Consider the following 14,370-nt stretch of genomic DNA (forward strand, 5'->3'; position numbering starts at 1 on the left):
ATACGTTTAAGTAAAAATGACAATACATCTTCCACATTCAAAAGAAAGCTTTAATTAGAAAGTTATATACACACTGTAAAATTAAATTAAACTTTATACAAATATTAAATTACTATCTTCACACCCACTGCCATGTACAGAGGAAAAATTGAAGCTTAAAGCATTGAAATTAAGAAAACGTGTACTTTTTTTACCTGTTACTTTCAGGGAATCAACACTGTACAACAGTGCTTTCCGATATATATGATATTTAAAAAAAAATTTAAAAATGAATCCCATTTCAATGTAATGCTTTGTAGCAAAGTGAAGTCGAGGTACTGAAATATAGGGGCTTACTGGTTCATCATCATCATCATCAATCATTATCACCATCATCAATCATCATCATAGTAGCTGGAGAAGCCGGGGAGGACAGAAGGATGGACATTAGTAGTGCCCACAACAAAATTAAACTCACCGATAAATACACAGACAGTTTTATGCATAGAATAGAAAAAAAAAAACAGAGTAAGGCCATTGGGAAAACAACATGTTGCAATACTGTGAAGCAACCAATTCAGAGGCTCAAGATTATATATTACAAAAAAAAAGAGAAAGGAAAAAGAAAATGTACAAGTCTAAGGCAACATTTTGTTTGCATTAATTATGTAGCCGTTGACAATGACAGGTCACAAATGCTCCCCCGAACCCCCCCAAAAAGAACAGACAATCTAAAATCAGAAATCCAGTCACAATGTTGCTTGTTTTTCTTCAAAAAGAAATTTTCTTGAAAAATAATTCCCGGGATCCATCCGAGTCATGCCGTTTCCATGGCGACCAGCTCAACCACAAATGCTTTTGAAGTGGCTATGAAGGCCGGCGCTGACTTTGAGCAGCCTACCATCATTCTCTCTTACATTTGCACTTGGCATTAGAGGGCGGAGGGAGTACGTGTGAAGGGGGCAGGGGGCTATATAACAAAGCTTTTCTTATTGCACTGCAACCAGTTGCAGTTTGTGTCCACAATGCACAACAGTGGAGTCCTGGGTTCAGCCATCATTAGTGTTGTACAGCTGTTCAGCAGGAATTAATGCATTGGAGATTGTGAGCAGATAAATGATACACATATTGTGTAGTGAAACCAACACCTGAAGTGACCCTCGTTTGTACGTGTGACTTTTCCATGATGGGTGGGATATTTTCCTAAGGTGAAAGATGAGGATATTGTGAAGCCAGTGTCAGATCAAAACCCAGCCAAGTGAGGAAACTATGCATCGAGGTCTACCGTACGAGGACGTGTCCTCTCCTGTGTGGAACAGGAGATAGAAAGTTCACGCAGAGACATGCACTCAGATTCTGTGACTGAAAAAAAAAAAGTAAAGTAAAGTGGGGAGAATATTCAACGCAAAGAACTCATAGTTTAGTTGTGTGCCAATTCACCGTGTTTAACAGCCGTTCTCTCCACAGCTCAGAGGAAACGTCACATTGTGCAGGAACCTTTCAAACTGTGCAGCAGGCGACGGAAAAGAAAGAAGTGGGTCCTTTTCTCCCCCTAATAGATGTGATATGGTGCTTTGAGCTTTAGAGAAGTGGCTGTCACTCCCACGGATCCATTCTAAAATGCTGACGGGATAAACGGAGCGCTGGAGAGAGACAGAAGAGACTTCATGCTTCATTTAAGGTGGGCCACCGTACTGTAACAAACAGAAACGAAAACAACATGCAGCATTCGCAAAGAGGGCTGCTAAAACTCAGGCATGACAACTTTTCAAGTACAGCGGGAAGACGATTCGTATTCTGAGCGCCGCGGCATCAGGAGCCAAACATCACACGTTATTTTTTATTTATATCTGCAGTAATCCCGTAAAGACGCGATGCATCTTTAACCTTCTCTGTAGAAGCTTCTGTGAGCTGTGTAAACACGTCAGAACCACACTGGTTTAGAGCCGTGTGCGTGGTCATACTTAAGCCTATAGTACACAACTTGTCTCAGTTTCTATTCTTACACTCATATTCACAGGATCTACAGGAGAAGCGGAGCCGGCACCACTTCCTTTGTCTGGCTCGTCTTCGGTTTGATCCAGTAGCAGGGCCGTGTGGTGCTCCATCATTGCTTATGTTACAGTATTCGTCTTGATTGTTGCCTTTGCTCTGCATGGGCCGTGACAGAAGAGGTCGCGGTGGGGAGTGGGCATTCTTCTAATTGCCCGTCTCTGTCGGCTGCTTTGGGGGAAAGGGGCAGTCGGGAGGAGCAGGTTGACAGCGATAGTCAGTTCCAGCCAGCAGCGAGAGATAGATTAAGAGGGGCTGCTGCTGACGCTGATAGCAGGCCAGCAGGCTTCATGCTTCCTTTAACAGGGGTATATCTGTGGGGAAACAGAACAGCTGAGTCAGAGAACAACAATCTGATGTTAACGGGAGCTTTTTTATAGTCTGTCTGTGCTCATCAACTGTACAACAAAAGGTACAAGCTCTTTCAATTATACAGGACTGTCTCAGAAAATTAGAATATTGTGATAAAGTTCTTTATTTTCTGTAATGCAATTAAAAAAACAAAAATGTCATACATTCTGGATTCATTACAAATCAAATGAAATATTGCAAGCCTTTTATTATTTTAATATTGCTGATTATGGTTTACAGTTTAAGATTAAGATTCCCAGAATATTCTAATTTTTTGAGATAGGATATTTGAGTTTTCTTAAGCTGTAAACCATGATCAGCAATATTAAAATAATAATCCAGAATGTATGACATTTTTGTTTTTGTAATTGCATTACAGAAAATCACAATATTCTAATTTTCTGAGACAGTCCTGTAAGGTTTTACAAATGAGAACAAAACTTAAAAAAAAACAACAACTTGGTCTTCACTACATCTCTACAACACCAGGATTATTTTCACATTCAGCCTTTGTTGTGCAAGTATGCTGTGTTAATTTTGCCCCAAAATCTCTGCTTTGGTCCAGTTTTGGTCTTTTTCTATTGTGCAGATACAACTTGCGTTCATTCAGAGTGAAAAGGTTTATGCTAGATGATCCTTCCAAGTCATATTTGTGTATTCTTATGAACCTCAACAATGGGTGCCAGCAAACTGAGGCGTGTACAGCCTGAGCTCCTGGGCTTTTGGGAGTTTCTTTAGACTATTTCCTGGTCTGAGGATAGGGTACAGTTATTTTTTTTCCACCCTCACATATTCAATTTGTCAACAATAAACTCTGAAGTACCTGCTTGGGACCCAAATTTTAACTGGAATGAAGTATGGACCAATATAATATCATCTTCCAGAAACCCAGATCATCAGCTTATTCATTTTCAATTTGTACACATAACTTATTTAACACCTCGCAAGCTTTACCATATGAAGATCCTGGTTAGCTCTTTATGTACACTATGCTTTCAGAATAAACCAGGAACCTTCATGAATGTGGTCTGGGAATAACAACCTGTTGCACATTTCTGGCAACAGGTTGCAACTGCATTATCCTCCATAACAGTACAGAATATTACATTTGCTTGCTGGCCTAACAGCAGCAAAAAAGAATATAGCAGTAAGATGGAAACCACCACACACATTTAACATCTCTCATTGGTATATGACCTTCCTTGAAATTATCTACCTGTAAATATCTATAGCCTGAATCCATAATGCAAAACAACTAAATATGTTATTTTGGTATATGGCAGCAGATAAAATTAAGGCCAAACTTGAAAGATGTATTTAAAATTGACATAGACTACCTTGTTGCAGCTATCCTTGTCCAGTTTTTGATATTATTATGTTTTGCCTTTGTTTTATTTTGTCCTTTGTTCTATTATCTTTGTAGTATCTGTTTTTCTTCATTATCAATTTTTTTCATCGACTGCTTAGGTCCAAGGGGTGGGTTTGGAAGGGGCCGAGAATATGTTTTAATGCTTGTTTAACGTCATTGTGGATGCCACCGTTGATAAGAAAATCATGAAAAATAAATAAAAACATTTGATCAAAAAAAAATAAACTCTGAAGTACAAAGAGACGGATTTCTCTTACCATCAGAAAATTCATCGGTGGAGGTGACGGAGAGCAGACTGTGCTGGTCGCTGCTCTCAGAGTCTCTACGGAGAGATAGGGGGCCTGCACATGCACCCCCAGGGTGCTCTCTAGCCCACGATGATGAAGACGGTGCCGGATGAACCAGCACGGTCTCTGCGTGACGACGGGAGGGGAAGGATGTGGAGGAGGAGGAGGAGGAGGAGGTGGATGGGAGACAGAAGTCCAAGTCTCTGTGGTGACGGGTTCTGCTGGAGCCCGGGCCTCCTGTGGCTCCCTGAGAAAGTCCCTCGGAGAGCACGATCGGTACTCGTGACTCTGCGGGAGCAGGAGGCGGCGTTGGGGAGGGAGGAGGGGGGCCGGACACATTGCAGGGACCTCTGCTTCCGTAGACGGCCTCTTCATACGAGGGCAGGGTCACCTGGACGCCTTCCACTATGATGGAGCTGGACTGGCCTGAGACTCCCTGCTCCCTCCTGAGGAGAGGAGAGACGAGGACGGAGAAACTCAGTCTAATAATGCGGATCAAAAATCAAAGGATCAGGTTTGTCTTAAAAGCCTTGTGTAGTGCGTACTGCACCAGAACCTCCAAGCTGCAGTAATTGGACTTGACTGTACAATCTCCTAACAGCAGGTAGCACTAAGCCCTCTGGCTTATTACACAACCGAGGAGCAAAAGCAGAAGCATTCATTGACAGATGACACTGACTGCTCATAGATCTCTACTTTCACATCTCAGGAATTCAAGAAATGATCACATGTGAACAGTATACAACGGAAGTCAGACTTCTGAGAAGTGTCGACAGAAAGAGCCACTTGGAGGAAATGCCGCCCCAAATATTTTCACTTATTTTACAACAGATTATTCTTAAGGGGTTATGCCACTCACTGCGTTTACATGCAGTCAATAACCCTTTTAAAACCCGAATATTGGTAATAACCAGAGTTTGCATGGCCATGTAAACACCAATAACCCCTTTGAATAACCCGAATTTGCTCATATTCGGGTTTTTAAAAACCTGAATATGACCCCTGGGTTACTCCTTTTAAAACCTGAATATTGGGTCATGTAAACGCCAAAGGGAATATCCCCATCAAACGGATCATGAATTTGTTTTCTGCGCATGCTCTGTTCACAAGGAATCCTGTTCTTTTGAGTCCAGGAAGTTCTTCTAAACACGGCGAAACACAAGACCACGCCACACTTTTGGAGTGAGGAGGAGACTTATAAATGTAATGAAGGATATGAACATGGGATATGCATTTGTAGACGGTAGAAAGTACCGGGATAGCCAGATTTACAAGAAGGTGAGAGAAAAGTTGCGCGAAGCAGGATTTGTTTTGAATTTGGATACAGGAAGAAGAAGTGGAAATGACGGGAATAGCGTCATCACGTTCTCCGTGCGTCGCTGGTTTGATCCAGATATCCCAAATGATTAATTACCATGTAAACGGAATATTCTGAATGTTTCAGTAACCAGAATATTAGCATAACCCCAATTTTGACTGCATGTAAACGTAGTCACTGATTCCTTAAATTACTTAGATGTGGTTCAACAATCTATTGTTCAGTTTCACATCTTTAATAAATTGAGAACTTTGAGTGTGGATTTGCAAGAGGAGTTAATGTTGTACCTGTTGTGATGGAAGGACTTGAGTTTTGGCTGTACAAGAACAAACAGCACCACTAAAAGTAGGATGAGTATCACACAGCTAGCTGTGGTTAGCACGATGGACAGAGCTGGCACGCCCAGCTGGGAGCTCGGCTCCTTGTCTGAAGGACACACAAAGAGAAAGGGTGTCAAAATGGGATTCACAGATCGTACAGTTCTTTCCTCAAACCCTTCGATGATGCTGAATGTGCAGACTGACAGAAACAGAACACAGGAGTTACGAGACCTTGTGTGAGTCGGCAGCTGATCTGCATGGGACTGTCCCAGTCGCCGTTCTGGCAGGTGAGGAACTTGTAGTCTCCCTTCAGAGCGTAACCCTCGTCGCAGAAGTACTCGATGACGGTCTTATGGATGAGACGGCGGCAGGGAGACGGGTGGCAGCGGTAGCCCCCGTTCTCTGGTTCAGTAGGCGGCGAACACACTGGAGAGAAATGACGAGTGTTATGGTTGTTGTGTTCAGAAGATGTTTGGCATCATTTCTACCTGTGAAGAAGAGATTTCAACACTCAGAGTTTAGCTGTGCCCTGCTGGCTCTCAAGACAACCCTCTCTGCCGGTATTACTGGACTGCAGAGATGTGGGATTTAGGCCTGTGTTGATTTCCCAATTCTAAATCGATTCTCATATTAATTCCTAAAAATCGATTCATATGTGTAAAGATCGATTTTTAAAAATTTTTTTTTGGGGGGGGGGTTATTTTTATTTTTATTTATTTATGTATTATTTTTTTTCATCATCACATTACAACTTTTGGTTATTTTTTGTTTATCCCCAAAAAAGGAATGTTTTGTTGGACACGAGAATAACTGGTGCCATGTTTTTGCCTTTAAATATGTTTAAAGGTATGAAAACATTAAAGTGTTAGGTTATAATTGCATAAATTGTCTATATTTCATTACTTTATATACTGTCTTGGGGTTATATTAGCAAAAAAATGCTGAAAACCAAATTCTCAAAAATGAAAAACCCAAAATAGACCGAAAATGGAACAAATAAAAACGGAATGTGGGAAAAAATAAAACAGATTTCATCCGTCTGCTGCCCTGGATCTGTTTGGTAATTCTGACCCACGATATTTCTGAAAGCAGTTCTATCAGCATTCTGGGAGCTGATTGGTCCTTACAGCATCATTAGCTGCCAATACTTGCTGTTGAATCTCAATATAATACTAGTAGTAATATTTTGCATAACTACAGTCATATAATTCATGCAACAGCTCAAAAAACAGTTTTAATAACACTAACCCAAATCAATATCGGAATCGAAACGAATCAGATCGAATCAAATCTTGATAATCGATTCTGAATGTTAAGAATCGGAATCGAATCGATTCTTGACATTTGAATCGATCCCCAGCCCTAGTGGTATTTCAGTTTAAGAGCTCCATCATTAAAAGTTAGAAGTTGACTTGAAAAACAGCTGTTCCAGGTACAGTACTAGCATGATGTTACTGTTGGAAAAGCATCATCAGCCAAGACTCACTATTCTGACCAAAACTAAACCCTAAAATGACTTAACATTAAAAGCTAAAATAAGTCAAATATCTTGAATGAGCTCACCATTGCTTCTGATGCAGCTTGGTGCTGGATGGGACCAGGTGCCAGCAATGGTACAAATAATGGCGGTGGGTCCGTCTGGCGTGTACCCTGGATCACAGCCATATGTGAGCTGGGACCCGGGGGAGAAGGAGCCCCGGTTGGATTCCGTCTGGTTCAGTAGGTCTCCATGCTGCACGTTGGGTGGCCGCGGACAACCTACGGAAACAGAAATGAGCAAAAGGAGTAATTATTGAGCTGCAGCTTGAAAGTCTTGATGATGGAGGGGTGGTTCTGGATGAGACACAGATAGGCTCTGAGGACTCTTCCTCTTCCTGATGTAACCAACTCCCAGCTGCAGGCCAGCAGTCAATGTGTGCTCCTCATTTATATTTCAGTAATGCAAGATAAAGTTCTTGTAAGTCACGTATGCCGAGCCTGCCTCTGGACAAGATATGCATCCTAATATTCAATTCATGCAGGGATTCCCTTGTTAAACCCTTCGAGGGGAACAAGAGATATTAATTTAGTGACTTGGTGCTTTCAGCAGCAATACACCAATTTTACGTTCCATTTATGATCACTGACAGTGTGTGTTGCGTTTGATTCCATGAAAATCTAACAGAACTCCACAGTTTTTCCATTTACTCAGAAATTGGAGTATTACATTAATGTGGTGCAGCTGGAATACTGTTCTGTTTCATTACACTCACACAGTTTCTTCTTGCCTCTTGTGCAGGCAGCTGCCACCAGGTCAAAAAAAACCTCACAAAGAAACGCTGTTTAGTTGACAAGTTTAGCTGGTAATTAAAGCTCAGAAGTCTTATTACTTGAAACTAGGTTGCTTCTTACACTAACTTGAGATGGAAAGTGTGTGCAGTGCAGTGTGACAAGTTATGGGGAGGAAAAACGTGTACAAACAAGCACGGAAAATACCTGCCGAGGAATCTTCATCTAGATCTAATTCCTCTCATTAAACCACCTTCATCCCACGTCAGTATTGGTTCTGTCTGGCAGTGAGACAGGATCTTCCTCTAGGCTCATTTACCTTGTGCTAATGGCAGAATTTAAATACTAAGCCACCTGAAAAATCACAGGACGAGGGGCAAAGGCCTAAAGTTAATTGTGCTTTGATCCACCTACTCATGCCCATCCGTGCCGGTACAGGGCCACCTCAGCCTCCAGGTCTGTGTGTGGGTTTCATCGTTGCAGTATGAGATTAAATTGCAAATTTGTGTTGGTATCCAACAGCGCAGAAAAAAATGCCACACACAGACACACACACAGTCATGTTTAAACAGACAGAGCTGCAGTCTGGAGAGAGCAGATGATTTAAATCCAGCCAATGTGTCAAAACATTGCAGCACCTGTGTTTACTGAGACACGACAACGGCAGAGCAGCTTTCCTCTCACCAAGATAAAATTCCTTGGAAGCAGATGCAGACATACCCCTTTTTAACCCTTATGTGGCTCCTCAATGTGGGATTAGTGCAAATATTAGAACTTGACTTACAAACAATACAATACAAACTAGATACCCTTTCAGGCTACAATAAAAAAAAATTGAATGCAAAGATTTTCAATATTATTTGTGTATATTTATGTTTGGTTTATTTCAAAGAATCATACAGTGTCTGGTGCTTTGTTTCACAAACAATTAAAAAGAAAACACTCATTCTAAAAAAAGCTTGAATAATACCATCAAGAATAATGACCGCACGGCTCATTATTCAAATCCTTGATTTGTATTTATAAAATCATATTAGCTATGGTCTACTGCAGCGCTTTTCTCACTGTCCTGCCATAAACAAACAAAGAGCAGCACTAAGAGCCACTTTGTCTTCCCTTTGTGTGTTTAGAAATCGAAAAGAGACTATTTCCACAGCACTGCCTCTAACATCCTCTAATCTCCAGGGAGAAACGCTGGTCTAAGCTGGCAGCACAAGATTAAATGCAAACACTCAAATGTGCGACCGACTACTCACACACAGACACAGACTTGTGCGCACACAGAGACAAGGAAATAAAGTCAACACCCATAAATAAAGACACACCTTGAACTGATGACACCAACGGGTGTCCTGGTGAACGCTGCTGTGGAAAGATTGGGTGTGTGGGGTCAAGATGTTCCAAGTGGAAAAAAACAAGCAGCAAGCACATGGATGGTACGGATGTATTGGAAAACTATAGATGTGATATTGCTGGAGATATTGGAACTAAGTTCAGAGCATTTCCTCGTCTGCCGTTTAAATCTGATCAATCCTTTGTTCCATCAAATCTCAATACTATCCCGACACATCCCAGCTCATGTTGGAGGAATTGTGGGACACACATTGCCAATCACACCCATATATTCTGGCTATATCCTAAAAAAGTGTATTAAGTGTATTCTGGAGAGAGGTGTTTGATTTTTCAACAGGATATTCCACAAGACCCCACAGTGGCACTGCTGGGAGTAATACCCAAAAGCCTGGACGGGAGGGCCAAGAAATACCTTTTAAATATATTATTTACAGCAGCCTTGAAGTGCATAACTATCAGATGGCTGAAACCAGACCCTCCCACATACAATATATGGATCCAAAAAGTATGGGATCTCTATCGAATGGAGCAAATCACTTACTCATTAAGGCTCCAAAAATCCACCTTTATTAAGCGGTGGAGCCGCTTTATTAATATGTCATAGCTTTATTAATACAATGAGGTCTATTACCCAATGTTGCTCACCTGCCTAATTCTTACTGTATTCCCTCTATACACATCTTTTATACACATGCCAATTTTTCCTAGAGTAAATATGGTGCCTGCATTTTTATACACACCGTTGTAACTTGGAGTGGACAATTATTATTATTGATTTTACAATTTTTTTATTTATTTATGGGTTTGTTATTATATACGTATATTTTGGAGTGAATAATTATGTTGTTTTCTCTTGTTTTATTTGCTTAATACTTAAGTATAATGTGTACAAATGTTGTATGCAGCTGAAAAAGGAAAAAAGAAAGAAGAAAATGTATATGGTGTATTGTTGTTGAAAAGTCAATAAAAATGAAGTTCCAAAAAAAATAAATCTCAATGAACGAGTTTCTCTTGAGCTTTACTTAGCTTTTGAATACAGACTGAATGTTAAAGAACAAATATTCTATGTTGAATCTGAAGATTAAAACCAAGATTGCAAAGATTATTTATAACCTTGAGTTTTAAGGTGGCTAAACACCACCAAAGCTTGTCTTTTAAAGTAGTATTGAGTTTCTACATGCATGTCTCCATCCATGTTTCACACACACACATTTCAGGATGCTATTCGACACCGTGACTTCAACAGTTGCTGGTGAAGAGCTTTGGGGCGACTAAAGGCTCTCTGAGGAGAGGACGGTGGTAATGGAGCCGGTAAAGGTATTGAATTGATGACCTTTGGCTGGGAGGCAGCAGGGGACAAAAGGACCTGAGGGGGCAGTTCAGACCAGCAGCCTTTAGCCATTATGTTGATCTTTTGTGCTGACCTGCAAGGCAGTCAATAGAGCTGGGGAAGACAGATGAGCATTAATGGAACTAATTTCTCCTTTTGAAAAGTTCTCTTATCTTCAGGAAGGTTTCAGAAACAGAAATCCATGGATGTGTTTCTCATTGCAAACTCAAACAATGGAATAAAACTATCAAGTTGCACAATAGATGCCTTTTAACACTGGACTTTGTCAATATCTGCTTCATAACTGCAACAAAGACAGTCCCTAAAGTCTCTATACAGTATATGATAATCACATTATATCCGATATCAAGGAGGGGTAAGAAGTAAGATCAAGGAAAAGTACATTTTCCAAACATCATTTTTATCCACCGTGAAAACTGCACCCTCATCTTTTGTACTGACATTTAAATCACACAGCACGAGCAGAGCAGGTACAGAGGGTTAGGTGTGTGAAGAGAGGAAGCATTAAAAGATGTCTGGAGTAATGGGCCTGGCACTGCTCTGAGAGCATCTGATAGCTCGCTCTGCCATCGCGGAGCCGCAAATGAAACCAGTCTGTAATGACACTGTCTTGTTCCAAGGGATGGACGTTCCTGAGAGGAATCCAGGCTTACAGTAAGTCTTGATGACTTATGCTAGATAGCCGAGTGCAGAGACTACAGTCATTTCTAGCAGGAAACATTGATGACTTTAATTTGATTTGGACAACTGGTTGGTGAGGGAGATGTGTCCTTTTTGATTGATGGAAGACCAGATGTGCAGCCATATCCTGGGCCATCTGTAGAGGTCTCACTGTCAAATTACAAAGTGCATTTCTGTAAAATCTGGTTGCATAGCGAGACAGAGGGACCTGATTTTTCTTATTTTGTAAAGTGCAAAGCAGCAGGACCAAGACAGAGATGCAACTTGACTCGAGAAAGATAACTGATCAGTGTAAAAATTGATATAATTTCAATAGAACTAAGATTAGAAACCTCATAAAGGAATGGACTTGATTGCAGTAGTTTATTTCCCTCATTAATTAACCAGCTATGGTGGAAGTAAAACATTGTAAAGCATTCACTGGCTCGATGAACAAGCACTCATTTCGGGGGTTTTCTGAAAATAAAAGAGGTCTTTTTCAGATTCTCAGATGTAAACATATTTCCATTTAAATTACTGTTTATGGATTTCTTTGAGATTTGGAACATTCAGGTTCAGCAAAGTAAAACAAATACTTTGTAGGAAACACAATTAAAATGAGCTAAGAAAAACAGCAGTTCTAGTGGTGATGAAAATAATCATTAGCTTGCAGCAAACACTGTATTTTGCATAATAATAGAAACTAACATCAAGGACTCCAAATTTAGATCAGATCTAGATATAACACACAGTCTTTTCACCATATACCTTGGGATTAAACAAACTCAATCCATGTTATTTTCAAAAGTGAAAAAGAAGAAAGAGATGTGACAAAGGATGTCAAAACAAGCGATTGGAGCAGTGATGAAATGTGACTTGATCCAACTTTCCCATGGGATTTTTACTTGTCAGGAGAAGTAAGAGCCTACCTAAGAGACAACTGCATAATACATGCAAGTTGAATAGTTAAATGAATATTTTTATTTGTGAGGCTTGAAGTGTGAAGGAGAGTAGGTAAGAGGCAGAAAATGGAGGAAAAATGCCATCAAGAAAATGCACTCATTACTCCCTAAAGAGCAAAAAGGGGGAGGAGGGGCAAAAGAAAGAGAAACAAAGGGAGTGCAGAAAATGGCAGCAGCAGCATCACGGAGCACATTAGCCCTGGGTAATTACAAGCCCGAAGGAGACATGCTGTGGCAGGTTAATCTGGACCAACAGTAGTGCGTGTGAGGGAGAAGCTCTGTTTCAAAACAACAAGAAGATGATGGCAGCTCCCTGTCACAGTACATACCAAACTGTGGGTTGGGTTACGGAGAGATACAAATGAAAAAAGAAAAAGAAATAAAGACTACAGTCCAGTGTCCAAAGATAGTGCAGCAGTGAGGTTTGTTCTTGCGGATTTTCACTTTTCCAGCCATTCTCTTAGCCAACACTGAATAATGGCTTTGAAAATTAGCTTGAAAAAAAAACATTCAAGCAGTATTTATTCAACGCCAGAGTGGATTTAAGCACACCATGTTTTGTTCTTAAGAGGAAGAGAATGAGTCACAGTTAACAAGCTGTTATCCCACTGGTCTGATGTTGTCGAGAGACACGTTTTTTTTCTTTTTCTTTCCAAAGAAAACAATAATGACTAAAACTGAGTTAAAAATGCCTGGTGAAAGCTAGAGAAAAAAGAGAATGAAAAAAATAAATACACACACATTTCCCAAAAGCTGCTGCCACTACATCTTTGTTTAAAGATGTGGCAAAGAGAAATCCTGCACTGGCTGTAAGTTTGTCCTCTAGCCTCCAATAGCTTTTCAGCTCGGTTATTTCACATACAGAGTTTAATAAAGAAGACATATACAAAGGTTAAACTATTCGAAATCTTTTGAGCATGAAGTTGTAAGCTGTTCAAAGAGCTCAGTAGTGAAAAGACTGTAGAAGCATTTTATGTTGCAGGAAGAAAGGACCAGGGCAGAGCCCCCATGAGGCTGATTGCTAATCCCAACATCCAGCACCTTAAAGCTGAGCCTGAGGAGGCTCAGACCCCGGGGGGTGTTAAAATCCCCGGCCTTGCCCCGAGGTGCTGGACTGCCTGTGAATATCCCCCTTTACCCATCTGTTACCAATGGCCCCTTCCTGCTGAGAGCAGGATTGAAAAATATACGGGTGGGGGGAAAAAAAGGGGTTTTAGCCATCTTTGCTCAGGCAAATTACATTTCTAATTATCCTCTATTACAAGCTGGGAGCACACTAAAGCAAAACAGATACTGATGAATTCAACAGCCAGCTGTTTGGCCCCTTTATACAACAATAGAGCATAAAAGAGGGCGTGTTTCCTTGTGTGTGTGTGTGTGTGTGTGTGTGTCAGTAGCAGGGGAATTTGTTTGCATGGGGGGGTGTACTTTGGATTAAGCTGAAAATTGAAGGGATGATGATGCGCTCTTTGGCCTTGTAAATATGTTTTTGTCCCTTTGTTTGGCCTCACTCAGAATCCTCTGTTGTTGTTTTTGACAATGTTGTTGTCATTTTGGGGACATGTTTTTTTGTTGTTTTTTTTTTTTTGCTACACTCCGTCTCTGCTGTTAATCTACAGGATTTTTAGGCAAGCTGTTGTTAGTAGGACACAGTTCAGCGGGTTAGTGTAGGAAAAAGTAAAGAGCACTCGTCACTCAGTTTAGCCACAAATATTTATGGTCCATCTTAAATGTCCAAAAAGGATTACAACTAGAGGGTGAAATGTTATATTAATCTTTGGTCAGAAACCAGAAAAGCTCTCTCGAGTAAACCATTAAAGTCAAGTAATGGTTTGTTCCGACTGTACTTGTCACATATAATTATGGGCTGTAAGACATTTAGAAGCCAATGAGACAACAGTAAGTGGATGCATAAAATCTGTAACTAAAGCTTTCACTTTTCCAGTTACTTCACATAGCTATAACCTGAAATGTCCATCATTATCAATATGTAAAGAATTGTGAAAATAATCGGTAGCTGCACCCTTTAGCAAAGAGCTGCAGAGCCTTTTCAAAATAAAAGTTACAGAATGTTTTATAGAATAGAAGACTTTATTGATC

General features: G+C 40.5%; 1 protein-coding gene across 1 annotated transcript in view; it reads right to left on the minus strand.

Moving 5' to 3' along the window:
• Positions 1-29: 29 nt before the first annotated feature.
• Positions 30-14,370, minus strand: part of susd6 (sushi domain containing 6) — a 38,394-nt gene continuing 24,053 nt past the window's right edge. The window contains exons 3-7 of the mRNA XM_061746514.1: positions 7,240-7,434; positions 5,908-6,102; positions 5,644-5,782; positions 4,009-4,484; positions 30-2,345 (exon numbers count right to left, since the gene is read on the minus strand). Of these exons, the coding sequence (XP_061602498.1) occupies positions 2,320-2,345; positions 4,009-4,484; positions 5,644-5,782; positions 5,908-6,102; positions 7,240-7,434 (1,031 nt within the window). The 3' untranslated portion in view covers positions 30-2,319. The remainder of the gene's footprint in view (positions 2,346-4,008; positions 4,485-5,643; positions 5,783-5,907; positions 6,103-7,239; positions 7,435-14,370) is intronic.

The sequence above is a fragment of the Cololabis saira genome, chromosome 18 (genome assembly GCF_033807715.1).
Source record: "Cololabis saira isolate AMF1-May2022 chromosome 18, fColSai1.1, whole genome shotgun sequence".
NCBI classification, from domain to species: Eukaryota; Metazoa; Chordata; class Actinopteri; order Beloniformes; family Belonidae; genus Cololabis; species Cololabis saira.